Source organism: Tachypleus tridentatus, chromosome 6, assembly GCF_004210375.1.
Source record: "Tachypleus tridentatus isolate NWPU-2018 chromosome 6, ASM421037v1, whole genome shotgun sequence".
In the NCBI taxonomy this organism is placed as follows: domain Eukaryota; kingdom Metazoa; phylum Arthropoda; class Merostomata; order Xiphosura; family Limulidae; genus Tachypleus; species Tachypleus tridentatus.
In genome coordinates, this window is record NC_134830.1 from 59,535,678 (window position 1) to 59,559,226 (window position 23,549).

A 23,549-nucleotide genomic window follows, 5' to 3' on the forward strand; every position below is an offset into this window, starting at 1 on the left:
CTCCTTTCCCACTTTCGACATACCACTAACAATAAATCTGATGTCGGTAACTGCGCTGTAGAAATAACAAAAGCTATAACCCAATTTGAATGAGAACGGAAACAGTTCTCAGCAAAAACGGAAACAGTTCTCAGCAACTCGGCCCGGCATGGCCTAGCGCGTAAGGCGTGCGACTCGTAATCCGAGGGTCGCGGGTTCGCGCCCGCATCGCGCTAAACATGCTCGCCCTCCCAGCCGTGGGTGCGTTATAATGTGACGGTCAATCCCACTATTCGTTGGTAAAAGAGTAGCCCAAGAGTTGGCGGTGGGTGGTGATGACTAGCTGCCTTCCCTCTAGTCTTACACTGCTAAATTAGGGACGGCTATCACAGATAGCCCTCGAGTAGCTTTGTGCGAAATTCCAAAACAAACAAACAAACAAACAAACTCAGCAACTCAAAATACGATTTGTGAAAATGGAAATTTACGCCCAAAATTCACAAAGTTATCGTTAATTCAAAAACGATCAATTCTAAATTCCGAGGTAAAGTTAAATCCGTTACTAAAAACAGAGCTGATAACAGCATGAATAAAATTAATTGGAATAACACTACAAGTTTTTAAAAGTGCGTTGAAACTCTTTAACTCATTAAAACTCTTGCCAAGTAATCAACACTGTGTAATGGCAGAGCAATGAAGAGTAATCTGCAAGGCCCGGCATGGCCAGGTGGTTAAGGCACTCGACTCGTAATCTGAAGGTCGCGTATTTGAATCTCCGTCACACCAAACATGCTCGCCCTTTAAGCCGTGGCGGTGTTACAATGTAATGGTCCATCCCACTATTCGTTGGTAAAAGAGTAGCCCAAGAGTTGGCGGTGGGTGGTGATGACTAGCTGCTTTCCCTCTAGTCTTAGACTGCTAAATTAGGGACGGCTCGGTGCAGTGAGCTAACAACCTACTCACTTAAATACTTGTTGAAGAATCCGCAAGCGATTGCAGCCCTATGTTTCTGGATGGAATCTAATGGTGATAACTAACTAACTAACTAAGTATTGGTTAAATATATTCTGTTCTTTTTTCTGCCGTCGTTATTCCGAAGATCGCTATTCGAAAGAACGATTGACTGTACTTTTGGTCGCGTTTGCTGATGAAAAATTAGAAAAACCGTGGGTAATTGGTAAAAGTGAAAATCCGCACTGTTTCAAAAATGTAAGGAAGAATCAACTTCCTGTGGAATGGAAACCGAGTAATAAAGCGTGGGTGACAAGTGCTATATTTGAGGAATCTTTGAACAAATTAAACAACAGAATGGAACAAGAAAATTGGAATATTCTACTTTTCCTAGATAATGCAACTTGTCACCCAAAAGTTCAACTTTCAAATGTTCGTTTAGTCTTTCTATCTCCATGTAAAACATCAGTTCTACAGCCACTAAATAATGGAATTATACAGTGCATAAAATTGAAATACAGTAAATTGATGCCTCAGCAAATTATTGCAAACATGGACGACTGTAAGAGAGCATTTGAAATAATCATGAAAATTGACGTGTTAGATCAAATGCATAATAAAGTGCTTTTAAAACTATGGATTTATTCTTTATAATGGCGGAAACTGTGGAGAAGTTGTTTGTTATGGCGATTCTAGTGAAATCCAACCTCTGATTGAGAAGATTGACAAAGATGATCCTGCGAACGTTGACAAGAATGCTTTAACAGAAACTGATGAAACTGATATAATAAAATCTCAAGATGGTAACAGTATGAGAGAGTCAGAAGATGAACGAAATGAAAAAAGATATTGAGGAAATAGAAATTCCTATTTCATCGCAAGTGTTAAGTTATATTAATGCTATAAATTTGTATGCAAAAATGAAGGAGGGAATGAACTTCCTGAAAAGGCAGTAGAATTGACGTTCTCTTTAAACCGCATGAGAAAACCCATTAAAATATGAAATAGTTGAAATTGGACACTTTATTCAAATAAATGTGATTAAAATTTTGTGTAGTTGTGTATATTTTGAATGTCTGTTTTGTTTTTATTCTAATGAATATAGCAAAGATAGTATAATAGTATAATAACTTTATTCACAAACGTCTTACTTCCCTTGAGTCAAGCAAATATAACTTTCCGCTGAAAAATTATATATAATTAAGGAAATACATGTTCACTGTCCAACCCAGAAACCATGCTTAAGCCCGAAATTTACTCGGTCCCGTGCGGTTACGCCTTAAACAGGTTTTATTATAATTAATTATTATATGTACATGTAATTATCAGTAAGTCTTTGCACTCGTCTTATTGTTTCAGAAATTCAGATCATTATAATCAGCTGATATTGTGCTGGTTATCTTACACAGTAAAACACGTTAGTTCCAACATAAGTGCCGATAATTCTGCACTATATCAAAATGGGTTGCACCATAGTGTTAGTTAGTTATCACCATTAGATTCCATCTAGGAACATAGGGCCGCAATCACTTGCGGATTCTTCAACAGGTATTTAAGGGAGTAGGTTGTTAGCCCACTGCACCGAGCTGTCCCTAATTTAGTAGTGTAAGACTAGAGGGAAGGCAGCTAGTCATCACCACCCACCGCCAACTCTTGGGCTACTCTTTTACCAACGAATAGTGGGATTGACCACCACGGCTGGGAGGGCGAGCATGTTTGGCGCGACGCGGGCGCGAACCCGCGACCCTCGGATTACGAGTCGCACGCCTTACGCGCTTGGCCATGCCAGCCTACCATAGTGTTAATTGAGATATAATTATTATTTGGTCACTTTATTTAGATGCCCAAAATAAACAATATGTAATTATGGATGTATTTCATTTCTTATTATGTTTCACCATTGAGAGAAATCTTGCACCACCACGGAGGTTGTTTCTTTCGAGTAGGTTAAAGATTATTCCATCAAGATCATGTGCCATACTTAATAAAAATCACATTAGTTACTTAAATCAGCATCTTCAGATTTATTCAAAGTGAGTAGTGCTATCTTAGGTGAATGACAGAACACTAGGTATATAGAGTGATAATAACTTAATCTTCTTAAACATGTGGAACTGCATACGCACACACACCTGTACAAATGCCAAATTTAGAACAATTATTACGTTAATACAGGGAGTTAAAACACACTTCCCTATGATCCCGAGGTAAGCAACCCATCAAGGAAATTCCCAAATCTGGCTTTTATGTGTGAAAGTAAACTTATCCTTGAACTACAGCATGTGACAGTTCATAGATGGTTGTACCTGTTTAAACTAGAATGCATAAACCAAATACAAATATTTTCATTAAAAAGTTTGAAGATTACACAAAATATATTTAGGAGATAAGTTAAAGCCTGATTTAGTTTATAGTATCTGCCTATCACATTTGTGTTAGTTTTTCATCATCAGTTTAAAGAAGAAATTTCTCAGAATTTGAGTTGTGTTCATCTCTAAGTTGAAAACAATGACAACTTACGTTTAAAGACCAGTAAAGACAAACATTTCTAATGTGAAGAGAAAATTTCATTAGGAAAGCACTTCCTGTTGCTTACCATTAGCCTGGCTTGTAAAGTAATTTTTAACTTCTGTTTGGATGACTGTATATCACTGCCCTCCAGCATGTAATTCTCAATGTTAGTAGGATACAGAGGTTTTAACCTTTAACATTTTGTTTCTTAATCTTTGGTAATAAAACGTTACATGCTTGATTGATTAAAGAAATGACTGACAAATTATACTGTCATTTTAAAGTTTTGTATACCTAATAATATTTCCTCTTAAAAATCTTTATTCTGAATGAGCTGTTTGTAATAAATATCATACTCAATTACCTTGAATAAAGATAACACAGTGTTAAAACAATTCTATTTAATAAACTGTATGTATGGGTAGCATTAATAATTGCATATGCAAGAATTAACTACATATTTCAGAAAATATACATAAAGAAATTATGGCATTTGTTCTCTGAATGAATGAAAAAGTACAAAAATAAATAAAGTGAACTTTATTTGTAAACAAAATATTTTTATTTGTAAAACTGGATTCATAGCATAAAATACTGCAAGTGTATGTTTTGATAAGCTGCTTTTTTAATGTAGATATAAGTTACAGAACAAATGACCTTAAATAAGTAGTAGAATATCTCGAATGTTCAAGAATATAGTATGAAGAGGCTTTGTAAAGTATCTAAAAAACATGGCTTTAAATATAACAACTGGCATGTATTTAGTCAGTCAATTTAGAATAGTGAAGTGTTTAGTTTCCTGTTGGTAATGTTTGTCATGGAGCAAAGTATGGAAAACTGAAATAGTTATCACAGACATTAAGTTACTCATCTGACAAGTCAAGAACTGTACAAATAGTGTACATATGCTAATTCACACACATTTCTTTGGAAATTGGTTTGTAAAATCAGACTACAAGTTTATAGAAATGTTAAGGAATAAATAAACAAAGACATTATCATTACCTGGACTTAAATTCAAATTATCTTCACCAAATAATGAAAAACATACAAATAAAAGAATGGCATTAAAATATTACTATTAACTGTGTTTGGTTTAATTTTTTCTATGTATCATATTTCACAGTTGAAGCAATAAGTATTTACTTTTCCTGAACTATTTTTTTAAGGTTTAGTTGCAATCACATTCAAAGCTACATGTATCCTGAGATTAGTTGCCAAGAAATAATATTTTTAGGCTATTTCTAACTCAAAAAGCAAGTTTTGTGTTTGGTAAGTCTTTCTTTGAACACTTCCAGAAACCTGTCTACTTTGTTTTACTACTTTCCTCCAGCCATTTAGTTAAAGCAATCTAAAAGTAATTATTTATTTATTAAGCTTCAAAATTCCAGTATTTTGAAGAATTGTTATTTTTTAATATAGTTTTGTTAAATTAAATAAATTATCAACTCCTGATCACAAGCATAAAAAGTTCATACTTTCATTTTGTCCAAGATAGCCCTCCCCCAGTCCATTATGTAGCTTTGTGCTTGACTACAAGCAAACAAATATTCAGAGAAATCAGCAGATTAGAGCTTGACATTCTGATGTCCATCCCTAAGGTGCTGTTGGAAACATATTTGAGAAACTTCACATTTTGTAATTTTATGAAAACAAGTCATATAATTGATACATTTGGCTCGTAAACAACTTGTTTTAATTTCATATAGTATATATTTATGAAATTACATCATCATCATCATAAGAGACTATTCATAATATTTAGTTTTTATTATTATACCATGAAATAATAAAAAAATGAAGCATAACAAGCAAATGTTATATTCAAGAAATGAAAACAAAACATTCTTGATCAGATGTCACAACTCTTACAGGGTTGTACCGTATTATTCAAGTGTATTATATGTCAGTTCTTTTCTCTATTCGTAATGATACCTCCTTGGCTTGCAAAATTCCCTGCCCAATAAAAAATTCTAATTTTTCCTGGAAAAAAATAAAAATCTTCTTTAAGGGCATAATTATATTCCAATCCAACATTAACAGCTGCTTTTTAGAAAAATCTAAATAAATTGTCTGAACTACTTAATCAATAATGCTTGATATTAATTTACGTGTAGGCTATACACAAGATATATTAAAGCATCAATAAACAAATTTGTAAAGAAACATCAAAATATAAACAGAAACACTCATGAAAGTACTTCAAATGAGATAAATTAAAGCATCAATAAATGTATATGTAAAGAAACATTGAAAGATAAACAAACACCTGTGCAAGTACTTAAAGTTCTCAAATTAATGCTCATCCTTTATTTAGTTATATAATGTAATTCATAGCATTGAAATAGATCCTTAATATTATGACAAATGCATAATACAGATGAGGAATTTATATAGAATTTTAATGTTATGTTCTTGGGTTCCTTAGCACAAAGCAAAACCTTTGATTTGATGTGGATAATCATTTTTCATCAAATAATGTAGTTGAATACAACATGAAAATAAAATATAGGTGAATAAAAAATACCTGTTAAGGTTCCCTGCCTTTTTCTCTTCTCTATTTTGTGATTCTGTCTAAAGAGTATCTTGAAGCAAAGAGGGGTGACCAAAAAACTGAACTTGTATTGCACTAACGTTACAGTATGGCTGTAGTACAAGACAGTGCTATGTCCCTGCTACCTTTAGTTAAAAATGCAATTTATTTCAAATTGTTTTTTTTCAAATTTGCCAGTTTGAGGCACAGTTTCAAATTTGCATCAACATTCCATGCTTTTAAAGGATACAAGATGCGAGCTTACTAACTGCTAATGAACACACTTTGGTAGAGAAGATAACTTTCTAGGTCTGGATGTTACACAGTATCTTTCCTTTCAGCAAATTATTTAAGAGTCAGAGGCAACTGCATCACAGAGCATGACTGTTTTAGTAAATGCAGACTTTTAAATGTGAAGCACATTTTGTGTGCAACTTTAGCTTTGGATGTTTTTGTATCAAGAAACATGTTTGCCAGTGTAATACATAAAATATTTCTAAGATTTTTCCAGATTATTAAACAATTCTTTGAGTTTAACAGAAAATTTCCAGAAGTGTTTTGAATTAGTAGTTTATGATAATTTTGTAACTAACTTACTTCCACTTTCACTTACTGGAGTGGATTGTTAGTTTAAACTAGAGATGTTTAAACTTTATACTTAGTTAACACTTTAATGCAACTTTAGTAGTTTTATAATTAATTATAACTTGTAGTTTCATTTTTATTTTTATTTCTCTGAATTGATTAAAGCTCAACATCACCACTGAACACTTGCTTTAGTGTACAATTATGTTTTCAAATTGTATTTTAACTAAATTCTGCAATAAACATTTTTCTTTGTGAACTTCTTAAACTACTGATATGTCAGTTGTTGCTAAGAACAATATTTTACTCCATAGTTTGGCATTCCTTGAACCTTCAGTTATTAAGATTTAATTGACTGCTCCTACATGGCTCTCAATAATTAAAAATGTCATACATTTGGGGCATGTATTGATTGTATATGTATGATTACTATCCTACTATCAACATCTTGGTTATTAAGTGAAGAGAAGTCTGAATGGTAGGGTGAATAATAATCATAACAGGAAACATCAGTAATAATCAGAAGAGATCCAACTTTGGGTGGCAATCTCACTTATAATGAGAACAGTATCAGTTATAACTAAAAAGAAAGGCAGTCTTAAAGGACATCTCAGTGATAACAAAAAGATGACAAATCTAGTTGGAAGCCCCAGTTATATCCAGAAAATGGCCAGCTTTGATGAGAGACCAAGTGATAACATGAAAAACAGTCTTTATGGTTGAGTTACAATGATATTAAAAAAAAAAAACAGAGAGAGAGAGAGAGAGAAGATGTTATTCTGAGTGGAAGACAAATGGGTCTCAAACAGGATTGTAGTGTAGTGTCACAAAAGAAGTCTAGTGTTGACTGAGCACCCAGTGAAAACAGTAAAAAGAGCAGTTTAACTCAAAATAATGATGAATATAGATGGCAGTGCTAAGAATAATGAGAATTACACATCTGAATTTACTTCATCATAAATATCACCAGTCAGATTATTCATGGATTTACTCAGCAAATAATTCCACTAACTTAAACTAAGTCTTTTATTTTTCCATAAAATCAATCACTCTCCTGTTAGGTAAAATTGATCTAATTTATTGACATACTAGTATTCAAAATTTTTAGAAAATCTATGTTGAAGAAGTAGCAGTAGAGTAATGAAGGTAAGTTATGTTAAACCTTGTAGTGGTGAAGCCAAGAGCACAGATAAAATAAAACAAAGGAATAGTCTACTTGTTAAATATATATAGTGTTCCAAATACTTAATGCCTGTATCCCACAATTGTGAATCCTGCTGTTCTGTAATTATGACAAGGATACAGAAAGTAATCATACTCCAACATTATTTGAAACAAAGAGAATAAATATACTTCAGACTGCTTATGATAATTGATCAAAACTTTAGCCTCAACTAAGACAAAAAATAATATTTCAGTTCAGTAATGCCACCTAGTTGTATTGTAAAGCAAATCTAGTAAATATTTCTTTTTCCTGGGTAAATGAAGGATCTAGCAATGTTGAAGTTTTGAATCGAACAGAGGAGATTTAATAACTTCATTTCACAGCCATTATCAGGTATGAAGGAGTGATAGTTACCTTGGTTTCTGGACATGTTTGGAAACGAAAGCACCTTAACACATGAACCAGGCAAAATTTGGCCTCCATTAAAGCAAACCTCATCCCCACACAGTTTCTAGGTCCAGCTCCAAATGGGATGTAGGAGTAGGGATGGCGGTCCGTCTTGTTCTCTGGAAGGAACCTGTGATACAAAATAAAGAATAGCCAAATGTCTTATCTATTACTATCAAAACAGGATAAATAGTTTTGGCTATTTCTGTCAAAAGAACATTTTCTCATCTGTTACAATAAAAAAAAAAAACCCACAAAATTCCAAGTTACAGAAAAACAAAACAGATCTACAGATTTAAAAGTATTCCACCTGTTAATGACCTGTGTGCAGTACAGTAGAAATACATGGATGTACAAAGATCTATCATGATACAGATGTTTCATAGCATATTGTTACCCCTTCTCTCTCCTAAGGCTTGATATGCTGATCAAAATTTCAATACTGACATAGCCTTTCTTACATTTTCTAATTACATTACCTACAGCTGACTCAGGAAAACCCAATGTAACAAATATTTTGAACACTTCTGCTCCTCAATTGACACTCAATAACCAGTTCTGAGGTCAGTCATTTCTTTATCTCATGTAATTTGTTTATAAATCAAATTTAGTATTTATTAAAAATCTTTATAAAATACATCTTGCTTAGCAGTGTAAGGATAAAAATGGAAATGCAGGCTAAGAGAACTGATTTTGAATTTACTATTCCAGTAGTTTTGATAATGGTAATTAATGCATCCACCTACCAAATGGTGTGAACAAACACTGTTGTTCTAATTATTAACTTGCTTATTTAAATAAATAGTTACATAATTGTGCACCAAACAAGATAAAGCAGTAATAAGTAATGTCAGAATACTACAATAATATATTAAAACAAAAACTGAAATTCCACATACCTTTCTGGTTCAAATGCATTAGGGTTTGGATAGTATTCAGGGTCATGATGAATAGCATAAATAGGAATCTGAATGATCATGTCTTTGGGTATGGTGATTCCTGTATCTCCTAGTTGGTAATCCTTGGTGGCCCGTCGTTCAGCTCTATTGTATAATGTCAAAGCATAAATATTATAAACTCCTTATGGAGTAATATTTCATGTTTCACGAAGGTAGGAATATTTAGTGTTTATTTAAATACATAAATGGTAAATTTATTAATATTTATGAAACAAGTAAAAAAAAAAAAAGGAAGAATTATTTTTTTTAATCAGCACATGAATTTTAATAAATATATTGTTCAGTATTTTAAACTGAGCAAACTAATTAGTTGACTAGTACAGAGCCTGTTTGTGGGATATTGAGTTCAGACTTCTGTTGTACACTATTGTCTTATTTTATTAAGAACTTCACTTAATATGAAGTTACAATTATCTATATGTGTAAATTACATTAATTATAAATTAAATAATTAATTTTTACTGCCTCAAATAATTTGTTGTGAAAAAATAAAACAAGAGTGTGAAGTGAATGATTCAACTAAATTCTTCTTGTGGTTGTTGTGCCTTGGAATATTTGAAATATATCTGAGATTTAAGACATTGTTTGAAGTAGTGTTTGCCTCATCATTAAATTACATATTACAAAAGATGCTGTTATTTATGTTAATTTATGTCATACCACTAGCTTAAATGAACAATTTGTATCTCAAGAGCCCCACAATAAAATATATATTTGTTTTCATCACTGGACTCTAAGAAAACTAAAATACAATTTCCATCTTATTTAATAAGAAACAAGCAAAGATGCATTAAGTAACCCTAAATAAATGTTTGCACTTCCAAAGATTTTATGAAGTCAGAACCCCCAATATAAAGTATAAAAAGTTGTGCAAAGACATGAAACATTTCACCAATATTGTGATTTCAATGACATATGTTATCCAGGTAATATCCAATGGTTACCAGAATGTTAAAGTTTACTCATTAGGTACAGTTAATTTTTATAGACCTAAGTCATATGTTATGGCTAGTTAAGATTAAACTTCAAATATTATACCATTAAAAAAAAAGGCCATCGGGAAGTAAATTATAAGAAAAAATATAAACAAAAATTCAGATCCTCATTAAGGTGTATTTAAACGTATTTCAATTGAAATTATTTTATTTCCAATTTATTTTACATTGTTTATAACTAATAAAATGATGTGCATCTTAATTCATTAACTGAGTAATTGAGTTTCCAATTCTTAAAGTTCTCCTTACAGACTGGATTATGCTGTCTGCAATGTCAATGCCAAAAAGTTCATCATTTTCAGAGATAAACATGTGTGGCTGTCTGTGATATGTGCAACTTTGTGGAGATTTTCAACACAATATTCTCAATAATTGAGGCACCATATTCAATGTGATCAAGATTTTATTGAACAATAAATTTTTATATTTGGATGAGCTCTTCTTTTTAAGAATTGGCAAGATAAACAAGTTTGAAAAACAAGTTTAAGTCTATCTTGGTAGATGGATCTTGCAAAGTTTTATATAAATCACTTTGACAAAGTCAACTACTCCTGGAACCGTCCTATCTTTTCTCTCGACAAAAGCCTCAAATTCGTGATGATGGGAATCCACTCAAAGTAAATGTATCTCAGGATGATTGGTATGGGTATTAACAATTTTACTAATAAAGCAGAACAATGTTTCAACCTTCTTAGGTTATCTTTATGTTAACAAAAAACCTGTTTTGTTAACCTAAAGATGACCCAAGAAGGTCGAAACATTGTTCTCTGCTTTATTAGTAAAAGTGTTAATACTCATACCAGCTATCCTGGGATACATAAAATCCTCAAATGCAACATCAACAAAAGGACTTCAGAGTAAAGAATCCTGAATCACATTTTAAGAAAAACTTTAATTTTTTAAAATTAGTTTGTTGTATAAATATTGTTAGAATATACTGTAACCTCTCAAGAAGGTAAGTGCATCAAGTCTCTTTATCCATTTATGTTGAAAATACAATCATAATAGTTCTGAAACTTTCCTTGTTTATCAAATAAATTACCACCAATTAAGTATGATGTGCTGCTTCTTAAAATTACTTCTGCACAAGTGTGTTCATGACATGTGGTTTCTGAACATGTTGCTGATATTTGCGAGGAAAGGGAATTATTTGATTATTGCTTTGGAAGGCAAGGAAGCATTACAACTGATGTGTAACTGAAGAAATTCTAAGTTAACTCCTAAGAGACTACTTTCAATGATTGAGTTTACCTTCTCAGAGTTTACAGATGCTGGATGTTTTATATTTCTTGTACATACAACTTTAAAAATTTCAGTTTGCTATTGCTTCTGAATACTTCTAAAGCTTTATAAGCAAATATCTTGAAATGTACTTTACCCTCATAATGACACATCTTGATGGTAGTTTTAACTTTTAAAGCTCGATCTTATACAAAATTAAACATATTATTATTATACATCAATAATATGAATGGCAGGGTCAGTACTTATTCACCACTACTGTCTAAGGTTGTTCTTAGATTTCTATAACTTATGGCTATTTCAGAATGAGTCCAAATAACTTTAAGATTTTTAACATTTTGAAACTGATTCTGAGGTTACTGACAAACAAATTTCATTGTATACCTCTATATACTCACCAGAACAAGGTAGTTTTCTTTAATAACTAGTCAAAAGCACAAAAATCTTCCATATTCTACAGGGTTTCTAACAGTATATTAATATAAACAATATTTACTTTGAGGAATGGGCAGTAATTACCAAGCATTGTGTACCACTGAGTGCTGCAACCAAGGATTTGTAATTTCCTCCAGTTACTTATTCAATGGAAATTAACTTCCACAGTTACCAAGAAAATTACAGTCCTCTTCAAGGAAATTTACTGTGATCTAGAATAATTTAAGTATTTTCCAGGAAATTCAGAAATTCCAGGTCAGTACCATTCCTGTTCTCTGACATTTAGAAGACCATTAGATGATAGATAACCATTTCAGTCTTTAATATATACATAAAAAGGATAAAGTATAGCATGATACATATAATACTAATTTTATGTATTGTAAGGTTAAAGTTCTAAAGTTGATGCTACTTACACAACAGCAATACTGAAGAGTCTCAGCGTTTCAGATAAAACACAGTCCAGGTAGGTCATCTTTCCCACTGTCTCATAGTCAATACCACCCTTAAATAAGATAAAATGATGACATGAAAACAAAAGGTGTATATTTAATTTTAAATTGCTAGTGATAAAACACACAGTTCTAGAATAATGTGGTTAGATATAATTTCTTTATTTTTATAATACTTGAATTTTCTCCACATGACACAAAACACTAAAATTTTTATAGTCTTCTATTTTTATCTGTTTTTACCATGCTGTACACTAATTTATTTTACTTTTTTCATGACTTCAAAAGGTTACTCTTCAATATATAATTTCACTGAAAATATACAAGAAAACATTGAGATACTGTTTTACAACTAAACATAAATAATCTAAATTAAAATACATACATCTTCCAACTCTCCAAACATAATAACACTCAGTGTATATAATTAAGTGTATTAAAAATGTTCAAAAATAAATAAATGAAAGTTTGTCCAATGCTCTTTCTGTTTGAAATGAAAATCTCATTCTAAGTATACCTTCTATTGTTATTATTGGTGCCACTTTAAATATACAGTAGGTGGTAAAAAAGCAAAAATAGCAGTGGTTGTGTATATTCAGCTGGAATTATGAAAATGTAGAAACTATCACTAAGAATTATGAAAAGGTCAATGAATTATGTATTAAATTATGAAGGATTATGGAAGAAATTGCATTTCTGAATAAACTTCAACTAATTTTATTTATTTTCGGACGTGTTTTGATATGCTTAATTTATATAAAGAGTGTAGTAGAGCACTCTATAATCTGAACCTCATGTAATGTGTGTACTGAATAGTTGCAGCTTAATTTTTGTATTTACATGCTTTTCCCAGACTGCATCAATTTCCTGGATCAGCTTTTCCTGGCATTCTGGATTACGAGCCAAACTGTAAACGGCATAAGTCAGTGCATTGGCTGTAGTGTCATATCCGACAAGAAAGAATAGAATGCTGTTTGCCAGTATATCTTCATGTGTCAAAACTAATACAAAAGATACAGGTACATTTCGTTTTTGTGTTATAGTATAAACTGTACAAAATATTTTAGGTGGTACTTGAAATATTAAAATCAGTCAAGCAAGAGATCTTACAACTTTAGAGCTCGATTAATTACAACTCAGTTTTTGTGACAAAACCTCTTATTGAACACAATATGGATAAACTCAGTTAATATTTTATAAAATTACAGACTACAGGTTTTATCTTTTATTATAGATGTATACGTACAATATATATGCCTGCGACTAACATAATTCAGAATGTTAGTATATAAAGAATAGATTAAACAACTGTTTATTCTGATTTTTTTCTGCAGATAAATTTGAAAGAATAAAAGAAAATGCTCTACTAATATATTATCAGCAAGTAGTTTTATTACATACATTAAGTGATACAGCAACATTATTCACTCCACTTCTACTAAGTTATACAGATACTTTTTGTCCTTGTATTATATATTCAAATATATGATTTACATCCTTGCTTTCAAGGTTTGTGATGATACAAGACATTCAGCCTCATTAGATTTACAGATGTAATTTGCTGGTGCGACTCATTGCCTTTGAGGTTTTGTTTTTGTCCAATTAATACAGCATCTGTGTTAAATAAAAAAGAAATGAGTGTTTAAGTGAAAAATAATTATTACTTTTTTGTTTGATTGGTTTCCATTCATTTGATCCAACTTCATCTTCATGACCATGAGCATTACCTATGGAGTTAATTTCATCATTTTGCTCATCAACATCTTGGATGGACTCTTTTGCATCCAACATAAGTTGGAGAAAATCGTTTCTTTTCTGAGTGAGAAGAATATCAAAAGATTTAGCTTCAGATATAGCTAATAAAAATAAATTCAATTTCTAATGCAGGCTACATTTTTAGTTAACAAATTTTAGACAATAACAAGTTTGTAGAAATCTTAGATTAATAACTTTACATCATTAGTTTTTAAGGGAGAGAAAATATTTTTTACAAAAACAAAAAAGAAATACAGAAAAGTGTGCTTAGAAGTCCTAGTTTATGAGTTGTTTATAACAGTAGTAGCTCAAACAGATTCCTACATTTTAAATATTTTATATATATAAAATAAAACATTAAAACTTTTTTTTAAAGCTATATGGTAATACATAGCAACTGTTACAGCAGTCATTAATATGTGATGTCTTTCAGAATGTGAAAAAAAAATTGTTCATATTTTCAGAGAAAAAACTAGGCTTCATGCACAAGTGTACATTTTTTATCCAAACCTCGAAAAATATATTTAATGCAACAACTTACCTCGTTGTTTTTCTTCCTGAATTCAATGATTTGATTGGTGGTATTGCGAAAGAAATCTGTAACCTCTTGTGAAATAAAGTTGATTCTAAAGATCCTGGAAAGCTTTGGGAATATAACTAACAAAAAGAACAACTAGAGCTCAGATGAAGACACTAGATAACTAGGGAAAGATAATAATAACCAAAAGAATAACTTGAGCATAGGTAAGGACATTGGCTAATTTAAAGAAAGACCAAAGAAAAAAGTGAATATGTGCAGACAGCCTAGTTGCTTTGCACCATAAAATGCAAAACCAACCAAATGAATAACTGGAGCTTATAGAAGGGTTCTCATTAACTTGGAGAAGACAACAGTGACAAAAAGAATAATTAACTTAGGGAGACAAGTTTGAACACAAAAAGGTACAAAGTTATTGGTGATTTATGGATGAGGTGTTTAAGATCTTAAAAATAAAAAAATCCTAAAGATGAATATAAAATATTTGTTTTATATACTCATAAAATGTTCCTTTATTTGCAGTTTGTAGATTAAATTAAACTAACACCATAATCAACAAAAAATATTTTTTTTTATGATTGGTTAGCTTAATACATTTTAGCAGCACCTATCACAATTTCAAAATAAATAATTTAAAAATGCATAATTAAAATATTTTATATTAGTACAGTTATTTAATTTTATATATTCGAATGTTATTGGCTTTGCTTTCAATCCCTCATACACAAAGTTTTCAGTTTACTATTGTAAATTCAAAGTTTTCTTACAAACTAGTAACTGCCCAATTTTCAAATTGGCATTGAAGATTTGCCGTGCATACTTCACAAATGGACTGTCAGGATGTTTATGTGAATCTACACGTGTCCCAAAGGCACAGGTGGCAATTGTATCCATAGTGAAAGCACCAAAATATCTGTTGGAAATTAACATTTGGTAAACAAAAATTTTCTTCATATAGTTTTCAGTGTAAACATAAATTTATACATTTATATTAAATTGCACACTTTTTTTTGGAATTCATTCTAAATGAAAAAGATTCTGATTGTACATGTATCCGAACTTAGAGAATTTTGTTCAAAAAAGGGTTTGCTAGTTTTTACAAGCTAGAATATACTTAATAATGGCTATTATACTCAAACACTTACCTTCAAAAGAAATGCTGAAAACAACTTCCAAAATGTCAGTAAGTAGAAGTCACAAATCTTGGACAGTGTTAGATATACTTGACTGATAATTTTAAGTTTAACATGAGAGTATTATTTAGTTTACACTGTGTGAACACTAAAGTAAATTATTTTTAAAAGTGATAGTTATGGCACATTTGCTTACATGACTGTTTACTAATTATTTGTTGTGTGGTTCAACTGTTGTGAGATGACATTTTGTTACTCTAACGTTCTGAATTATTCCGATTGATTTAAATAAGTATTATTAAAACAATATTTTAATTTTAGAAAATTCTAGGTCTCAGTATGGCAATGTGTGTATATATATATATATATCACCAAATTAGAACAAGTAAGTTAGTGAAAGTATAAGTAGAAAAAAGTGACGTTAAATCACATGAACATTTAGCTAAATTGGGTGATATTTCTCAAATAAGTTTCACTGCTTGTATTGTAATAGCAGAGGTAGAAAGGATAATTTGTCTTGTTAGAGCAGGAACTTTTATAGACTTCTAAAATTATAAACCATTTATTTTCAGTGAATTAAACTTCAAACAGTGGTATTCCTACAACGACATTATTACATACCTTAGAAAAGTCAGCTTGTAGATAATATGATGCTAGCCATTAAGAGAAGTGCACCTGTGTATCACATAGAATTATTTGCTATGTGTTCTTCATGAACTATCAATAAAAGATTCAGTTCCAGATAGATAGACTATTGTTTGTAAATTTGTAAAACTCATATAAATCATTATTTATAATAACTGTTATTATAAATTGCATTGTTTGTTTATTACTTCAAATATATTTATGTTAAGAAAGAAAATTGTGTGTATTAATCTTGTCAGTAAATATCATAAAATTTGATGCATATTGATATTCAATTAACATTGTTAAATTTCAATTAACAGAAATTCAAATTTCTGTTATTTTGATATTGTGATACATAACATATGTTACATGATAAATTGGAGATAAATTATAACATGTAACAAAGTTCCCTTGTATTCAAATACAGACACTACAAGAATTGTGTATTGTTGAACTTCTACAATAAATATTAGATTACCATTTCATTTAGAACATTTTTATCAACTGTACATTCTCAGTGTGTTTTAAAAAGACAAAATATCAAAAGTGTTTGCAATAATAAACTACAAACTGAATTCAGTTACCATCATCATTAGCTGCAACTTTTAACATGTTAATTTATCTGGACTTATTAGTGGTGTAGATTTACTTTATCACAGTTTGAACCTTTCTTTATTGGTATTTTTATGGCTATAAAGTTATACAATTTTAAATTATATTTACATGTTATGCAAAATATTCTTGTTTAGGAAATCTATTGGTTGAATGCACTTCAATATTTTATGTATCTTAATTACAAATTCTAAAACACTGACCAGTTTAGCTATGAAAATATAAGATTCCAACAACAACAAAATCAACAAATGCTATGAAATTTACACAAAAAGACTTTGGAAATTATAAACAGTTAAAATAAATTTGATGTGTTTGAAACATTTATGAAGTACAGCCATGTTAAACAAAATTAATTAGTCCTGGCAAAATAATATTGTGTTTAGTGAAAAACAAATTAGTGTATTTGAAATGCTATACCTAACTTCAAATGAATGTAGTAAAAAATATTTATTTCCTACTACTCATTGCAAGCTATCACTTGAAATGAATAGGAAGTGCAATCGAATTTCCATTATTTATGATCAGTTTCCCACTTTAATGATTTATTTTCCGAGATTCATGCAGAACTTTGTACTGAAGTAAAGGCCATCTAAATACACTAGCCACCTGTATGTTTGGTTATTGAAAATTTTTTCAGAGTATGTTTCACAATATTACTTAGATTGCAAGCACAATTCAAGAATAAATTATTTCTGCAAAATTTACTGAAATAATTGGAATATTTTATATATTTTATTACATTTTACCTTACAACTTTTTGGTTTGTTGATTTTAAGCATAAAGCAGCACAATGGATTGTCTGTGCTTTGCCTACCCTGGCATGGATGTTGAAAAGCAAATTTTATCATCAAAAGCCTAGAGATCTGCTACTGAGCCATTGGAGAATTTTTACCTTACAAGATATAAATAAATAAAATCTTAATTCTTTATAAAGTATCAGGGTTTAATACTTGTGCAAATTTGTATCTATTTTAATATTGTAATACAAGATAAATGAGAAAAATTAACTGAAGAAATGTTTAAACAGAACTATATCTATGGAAAGCAAATTACAACCACACTAGGATAAACTATACTTGAACAAGCACGTAATTTGCATATTAAAAGCATTAAGTCACAATTCTCCTTCAACATCTTTCAGACATCATAAAAGAATTGTTATAATTTAGAAATTTAATGAGTTATTGCATACCTATCCATTTTACTAATGACAAAATTTACAGATCATTATTTTTACTTTACCATTTTTAAGAATTTGTTTTATTGTAGAGTCACAATGAAGTTGGTATTTTTAGGACTCTTAGCAAAGGATCACACCACAAAAACGTGGGAATCATTGGACTAGGAAGAAAGCAATTACTTAAAAGCATCTACCACCACCTTTTGGGCTACACTTGTATTATTTTCACCTACTGATGTAGAAGTCAGAGGATTACAAGTACATGTTCAGTTTCATTTTAATTTATCAGTCTCCTGATTTGTTTTTCCAAGTTAAATATTTTCTTTGAAAAAAATACCTAATTTAAGTTCCTTTATTGGAAAGCCATATATCATGATTAAATGTAAAAACATCATTATTAATAACTTAGCTTTAGTATAAGGGTGTAGCCTTACTTTTTGCAATCAATAACTTCTTTCTTGTCAGCAGCATTCTCAAGATTCTGAAGCAAGCTTTTAATAGTGTCTTGAACGAAATATGACATCTGGAAATCAGTAATATAATCAATTTTACCTGCTTTTGTCGATACTAATTTTACAATACAATAATATGTTACTTTTATATTCTAAATACAAGTATAAAAAGTGTTTCTACAGACCTAACAACTGACATAGTGCTATGAACAATCTTACCAATTTAGTTTAGATGTTAAAATTATAATAATAAAGCAAACAAAAAGGTGGTATCTTCAAATAAGGCTTAGAATGGTTTCATTGCTTCAACATTTTGTTTTTTCAGAATATGTTTTAATTTACCAACTTAGATTTTTAGATATATCCTATTCATTTGTTGATAATAATATTGTATACAAACATTATTGGTTTCTACCTTCTTGTAGTGTCACAGTATTTATTGTTTATTCATTAATTGTTCTTAATATGTGCAGATTTTAAATAACAGAGGTCATGAAAAATATTAAGTTCATTTTCTTCCACATTATCCATATTTCATTTGTTCTCAAAGTAAGTATTACTTGTCATTTGCTGTACAGAACATTGTTTAGTGTGACAATGTGTAATTATATTAACAACAGTGTCCTTCAACAGTTATTTAGATGATATATAGAGGTTACAAATCCACTTACATGAAATAAGAGACTAATCATATGGTAAAAAATCCTACTTCAGGTAAATACAAGACTTTTTTTGAAAACTAAAGAACCTGGAGTTTAGATAGTGTGAAACTTCTCTTTCAATTAGTTAGTTTATTTCTAGGATGTAGCCACAACCAAATAATTTGCATGAAATAACTTAGAACCATCCAGTGTAAGTTGTTTGCAACTACAGAGTGTTTGTGTTTAGTACATTACTAAAAATCCTTTGTTTTATATATTATTTATATCCAATCTTCGTATTTCATTTCATATTGACTAAGGTTTGTTAGAGTTTTAGTTACACTCTGTAACTTATATCCTGAATCAATCTTCTGTTATTTAATGAACCTACTTGATAGTGCAAGCACATATAATTCAGTTGTATATATCACAGAACGTACAAGTAGAAGAATCCTTTGGTGCAGTACATGCAAGGTATTGTTTCTACAGTGTATGCTAATAGTTGTTAGTGTGCCTCAGGTTGAAATATTTCAAAAAACATGCATATTGCATAAATATTTCCTTAATAATTTTTCAATACAAGGAGAAGCTTAAGATGCATGGGTGTGCAGGCTATGAGTGGTCAAGAGTAAAGCAATAAGTAGCAAACCATAGTGAAGAAACTTTGCAAGTTGCACTATTAGTAGCAATACTCTTAACTAAAATAATGTTCCTGAAAATAATAGCAAAAATGTTTCAGAAGACTATTGGTAAAAAGTAAAGTTCATTGTTACTTACTCTTAGTTAGAATACATGTGTAGGATCCAATTCAACAAAAAGATGTCCATTGTGATAGGAATGGTATCAATGATATATATATATATATATATATATATATCATCAAGAGAAGACTCAATGGAATCCCTTGGATCATACAGTTCATGGGTACAAAATATTAATTTCTACAGTTGATTATTGCACAAGTACAAGTGAATCCCACAAAACTGTCACTTTACTAAGTGACTTTGACTCTCTTTGATTGAATTACATTGTGTGATAATTTTTTTTTATTGAAATATTCCTCATATCACAAAAATTCAGATGGTGAAAATATGTAAACAATTTGCCAGAAACAACAAATTGTATTATTTTTGATAATTACACAGCAATGTTGTATTAGTATTGTGCAATATTTGTCAGTTGGCAGTGAAAATTTATGTTAAGTTTCATGTTTCTTTATAAATAAAAAAAGGTAAACAACAAGTTTTATTACTAATAAAAAATTTTAAAATATGTAATGAATTTTAATAAAATAATTATACTTCATATTTTGAAGTAGCCTACATTTTAACCCCTGGTTACTACATAGGTGCTAATAAGAGAAAATACAATGCATTTAAGTGTTACATTTAAACTTGGTGATGTTCATATGACTTATATTTTAGTACAAGTTATCATCAGCTGTGTATTTATGATTTCACCTTTACAGTTTCCTACTTCTAACTTGGGGTATCTTGGTGTACCCCAAAGCGACAACTTCTACTTACATATCATACTCAGTAGTAAACAATCAAATTATCCTTCACTAAAATTCACATTTCACAATGTGACAGTCAAACAGCTTGTTATTCACATCTCATTAAATGCAGGATTGATATTAATTAACAGTACATGTAATTAATATAAAATATGTTCTATCTTTACTACAAAATTATTACACAGTAAAGTCCTTCTATTCTTTTATCCACATATTCACAATGTTGCATCTTTGGGGCTATTTGACAACTATACTTTTAATTATTTATTATAATTTCAAACTATTTAAGATTTACTACATCAGTTTTTAAACAAAACCATGTTCCTGTGCTAACAATAATCGAGTGCAGCTTTAAAAAAAATCAAAACTACAATACCTTTTTCATTTTGCTTCCACTGAATGTAGGAGAAATAATGCTTCTAGTTTGTTTCCATTCTTCTCCCATTAAAACTGTCAACATTTTATCCAAAACAGAATCTCCAAATGGAATATCCTGATATACAGTAAATTGGCAAGAATTATACAAGATTAAAAAAAACCAACTATTACCACTAGATAATAAAAAAACAAATTCAATACTTGATCAGCTGTCATTATTAACTTTTGTATACAAGTATAAATACTTGGTTAAGATATAAAAACAGGTGATATGGATACTGACTTAACATTGCCTTGAGACCTTTAATTCTTGAATTTATTCTTAATTCGTAAAATAACAAAACATGTTTTAGAAATGAATCCTATTTGATTTTAGTGTGGTCATCATAAGCTATCATAGCAACAGCAGAAAAAAAAAAACAACTTAGAAAAATATTTAGTAATTAATAATACCAAACATGAAAATTGTCAGAGTGAGCCTATTTCAAAGTTATCATTCCACAGATGTAATTTAATGACAGAAATATTCAAATATTTTTTATTTAAATCTTTCAAATTTTTTTCCAAATTTAATAAGCTAAGCCAATTTTATTAACTTGGATATATGAAATAATAGTTGTTGGTTTTTTTTATTAATATAATTAATACACTATATAATGTAAAACAAAATCTTACTTTAAGAATTGCAAAAAAAATTAATTAATTAAGAGGGGCAGTGTTTTAGTGATTTTAAAGCTAATTAAATGCTTACTATCAAATCTGTAGTCCTTTTCTCCCAGTTAAAAATCATTTTATGTTTATTGTTTAGGTTCAACTGCAAGACCTCTCTTATTTTATAAAACAAGTTATTTATTTTTTTTGTACAGTTTTACTTTTAATTCTACAACTGAACAGTGTGTATTGGAAATTACAGTTTGGCATGCACACTAAACAGATACTGACACTTTTTCCCATAGTTCTATTGAAACCAGTAGTACATAGGCAAAATGACAACATGTAAATATAAATTAGTGTGTGTGTGTGTGTGTGTGTGTGTGTGTGTGTGTGTGTGTGTGTGTGTGTGTGTGTGTGTGTGTGTGTGTGTGTGTGTGTGTGTGTGTGTGTGTGTCTTACCACTACAACACAGTCTGAAAATTTAAGTGAAATATAATTTTGAGACCCATAATGCTTACACGTCTGTTGTTGAAGGCATGAAAATCTTTCACCATGATCTGCTTTATCAGTTCTGGTTCTGCAACCACCAAAGCAGGTGTAGAACCTTCAAATTTTCTGAAAATTATTTAAATAATTAAGATTAAAAGTAATGGATTAAAATACACAGAGATTTTTAAGAATGTTCATTTTATTGCAAGTTCCCTTTTTCATAAACAGTTTAAAGTGTTGCTTTGTTAAACAGTGTTAAAAGCAGCTATTGTTCCTTAAGAAAAAAGTACTTAACCTATTTGCTACATTTACAGTTTTTATTTTAATAAAGCATTTAATCAAAATACATTGTAAAAATTTTCAGGAAAGGTAAAATTGCAAGTGTTCAAAAGCTAGAAACAATGAATTAAGTTAATAGCTTTGTCTTATCATTACATCTACTAAAACCACCATTAAATTGGTTAATAAAAGTCAGATCATTACCTACCCATATATTTTCCCAAATTTTTTGTATCTCTCTTCATCAAGTTCATGAAGTGGCTATAAAAATAAATAAAGACAAAATATCTTGAACAAGGCTTAGTTGCAAAATATGTGCAAGCCAGACAATTAAGATAGTAGTGAATAGTACAAGTACAAACAGAATTAGAAATATTGTGGCATTTTTCCCCATAGTTGTTTAAATAATATATTACAGTGAATAATCAAATTTATTAGCTAAGGCAATTACTTTGTCCAAGTTGATTTGACTTAATATTAGTCCTAGATTCTTCTATTATTTATAGTGTTCATCTACAACAATTTACAACTGTTCAAGCTTGAAGAAATGTTAAAGGAGGAAACAGAGTAATTTCTGATTACTACATGGGATAGAGTTTATTTTCATTGAATGATTTAAAGGAACCTACCAATGAGAGAATAACATTACAAAATTTGGCAATAGAAGTGGTGTATCATTTTGAAGAAATATAACTTTGAATATGTCCGAGAGCTTTAGCTGTTGAAAACAACCACAAGGGTACATAATGAAATAGGAAACCAATCAGATATGATAAAACGATGGAAATAAGAACAAACAGCAACAGACATAGCATTAAAAGAAGAAACATCTAGAAAATGAATTATTAAAAGCAAAAAATAAACCAGACATTTCTCTTTACATTTCCTGAAGAATTCTAACCACAAACATCTTCTACTAGATATGGAATAAAATGTATTAGGTCTCTACTTTTTGCCACATCTGCTGAGCCACCTGTTACTGAAAGATTTTAATGAACTACTCCAGCCATAACACTACTAAATCAATTCCAGAATTTA

The 23,549-nt window shown here is 30.1% G+C and overlaps 1 protein-coding gene and 1 long non-coding RNA gene across 2 annotated transcripts in view; one reads left to right on the top strand and one right to left on the bottom strand.

Annotated features, from left to right (window-relative positions):
• Positions 1–5,114: 5,114 nt before the first annotated feature.
• LOC143252626 (cytochrome P450 3A8-like) overlaps positions 5,115–23,549 on the bottom strand; it is a 29,997-nt gene continuing 11,562 nt past the window's right edge. Inside the window, exons 3-14 of the mRNA XM_076505033.1 lie at positions 22,720–22,772; positions 22,262–22,358; positions 21,088–21,204; positions 18,537–18,625; positions 15,315–15,460; positions 14,551–14,666; positions 13,919–14,069; positions 13,095–13,255; positions 12,219–12,307; positions 9,071–9,214; positions 8,139–8,301; positions 5,115–5,424 (exon numbers count right to left, since the gene is read on the bottom strand). Of these exons, the coding sequence (XP_076361148.1) occupies positions 5,341–5,424; positions 8,139–8,301; positions 9,071–9,214; positions 12,219–12,307; positions 13,095–13,255; positions 13,919–14,069; positions 14,551–14,666; positions 15,315–15,460; positions 18,537–18,625; positions 21,088–21,204; positions 22,262–22,358; positions 22,720–22,772 (1,410 nt within the window). The 3' untranslated portion in view covers positions 5,115–5,340. The remainder of the gene's footprint in view (positions 5,425–8,138; positions 8,302–9,070; positions 9,215–12,218; positions 12,308–13,094; positions 13,256–13,918; positions 14,070–14,550; positions 14,667–15,314; positions 15,461–18,536; positions 18,626–21,087; positions 21,205–22,261; positions 22,359–22,719; positions 22,773–23,549) is intronic.
• On the top strand, positions 13,137–16,425 carry LOC143252633 (uncharacterized). Its single transcript, XR_013029085.1, has 2 exons — positions 13,137–13,273; positions 16,253–16,425. It is a non-coding gene; the product is annotated as an uncharacterized LOC143252633 (long non-coding RNA).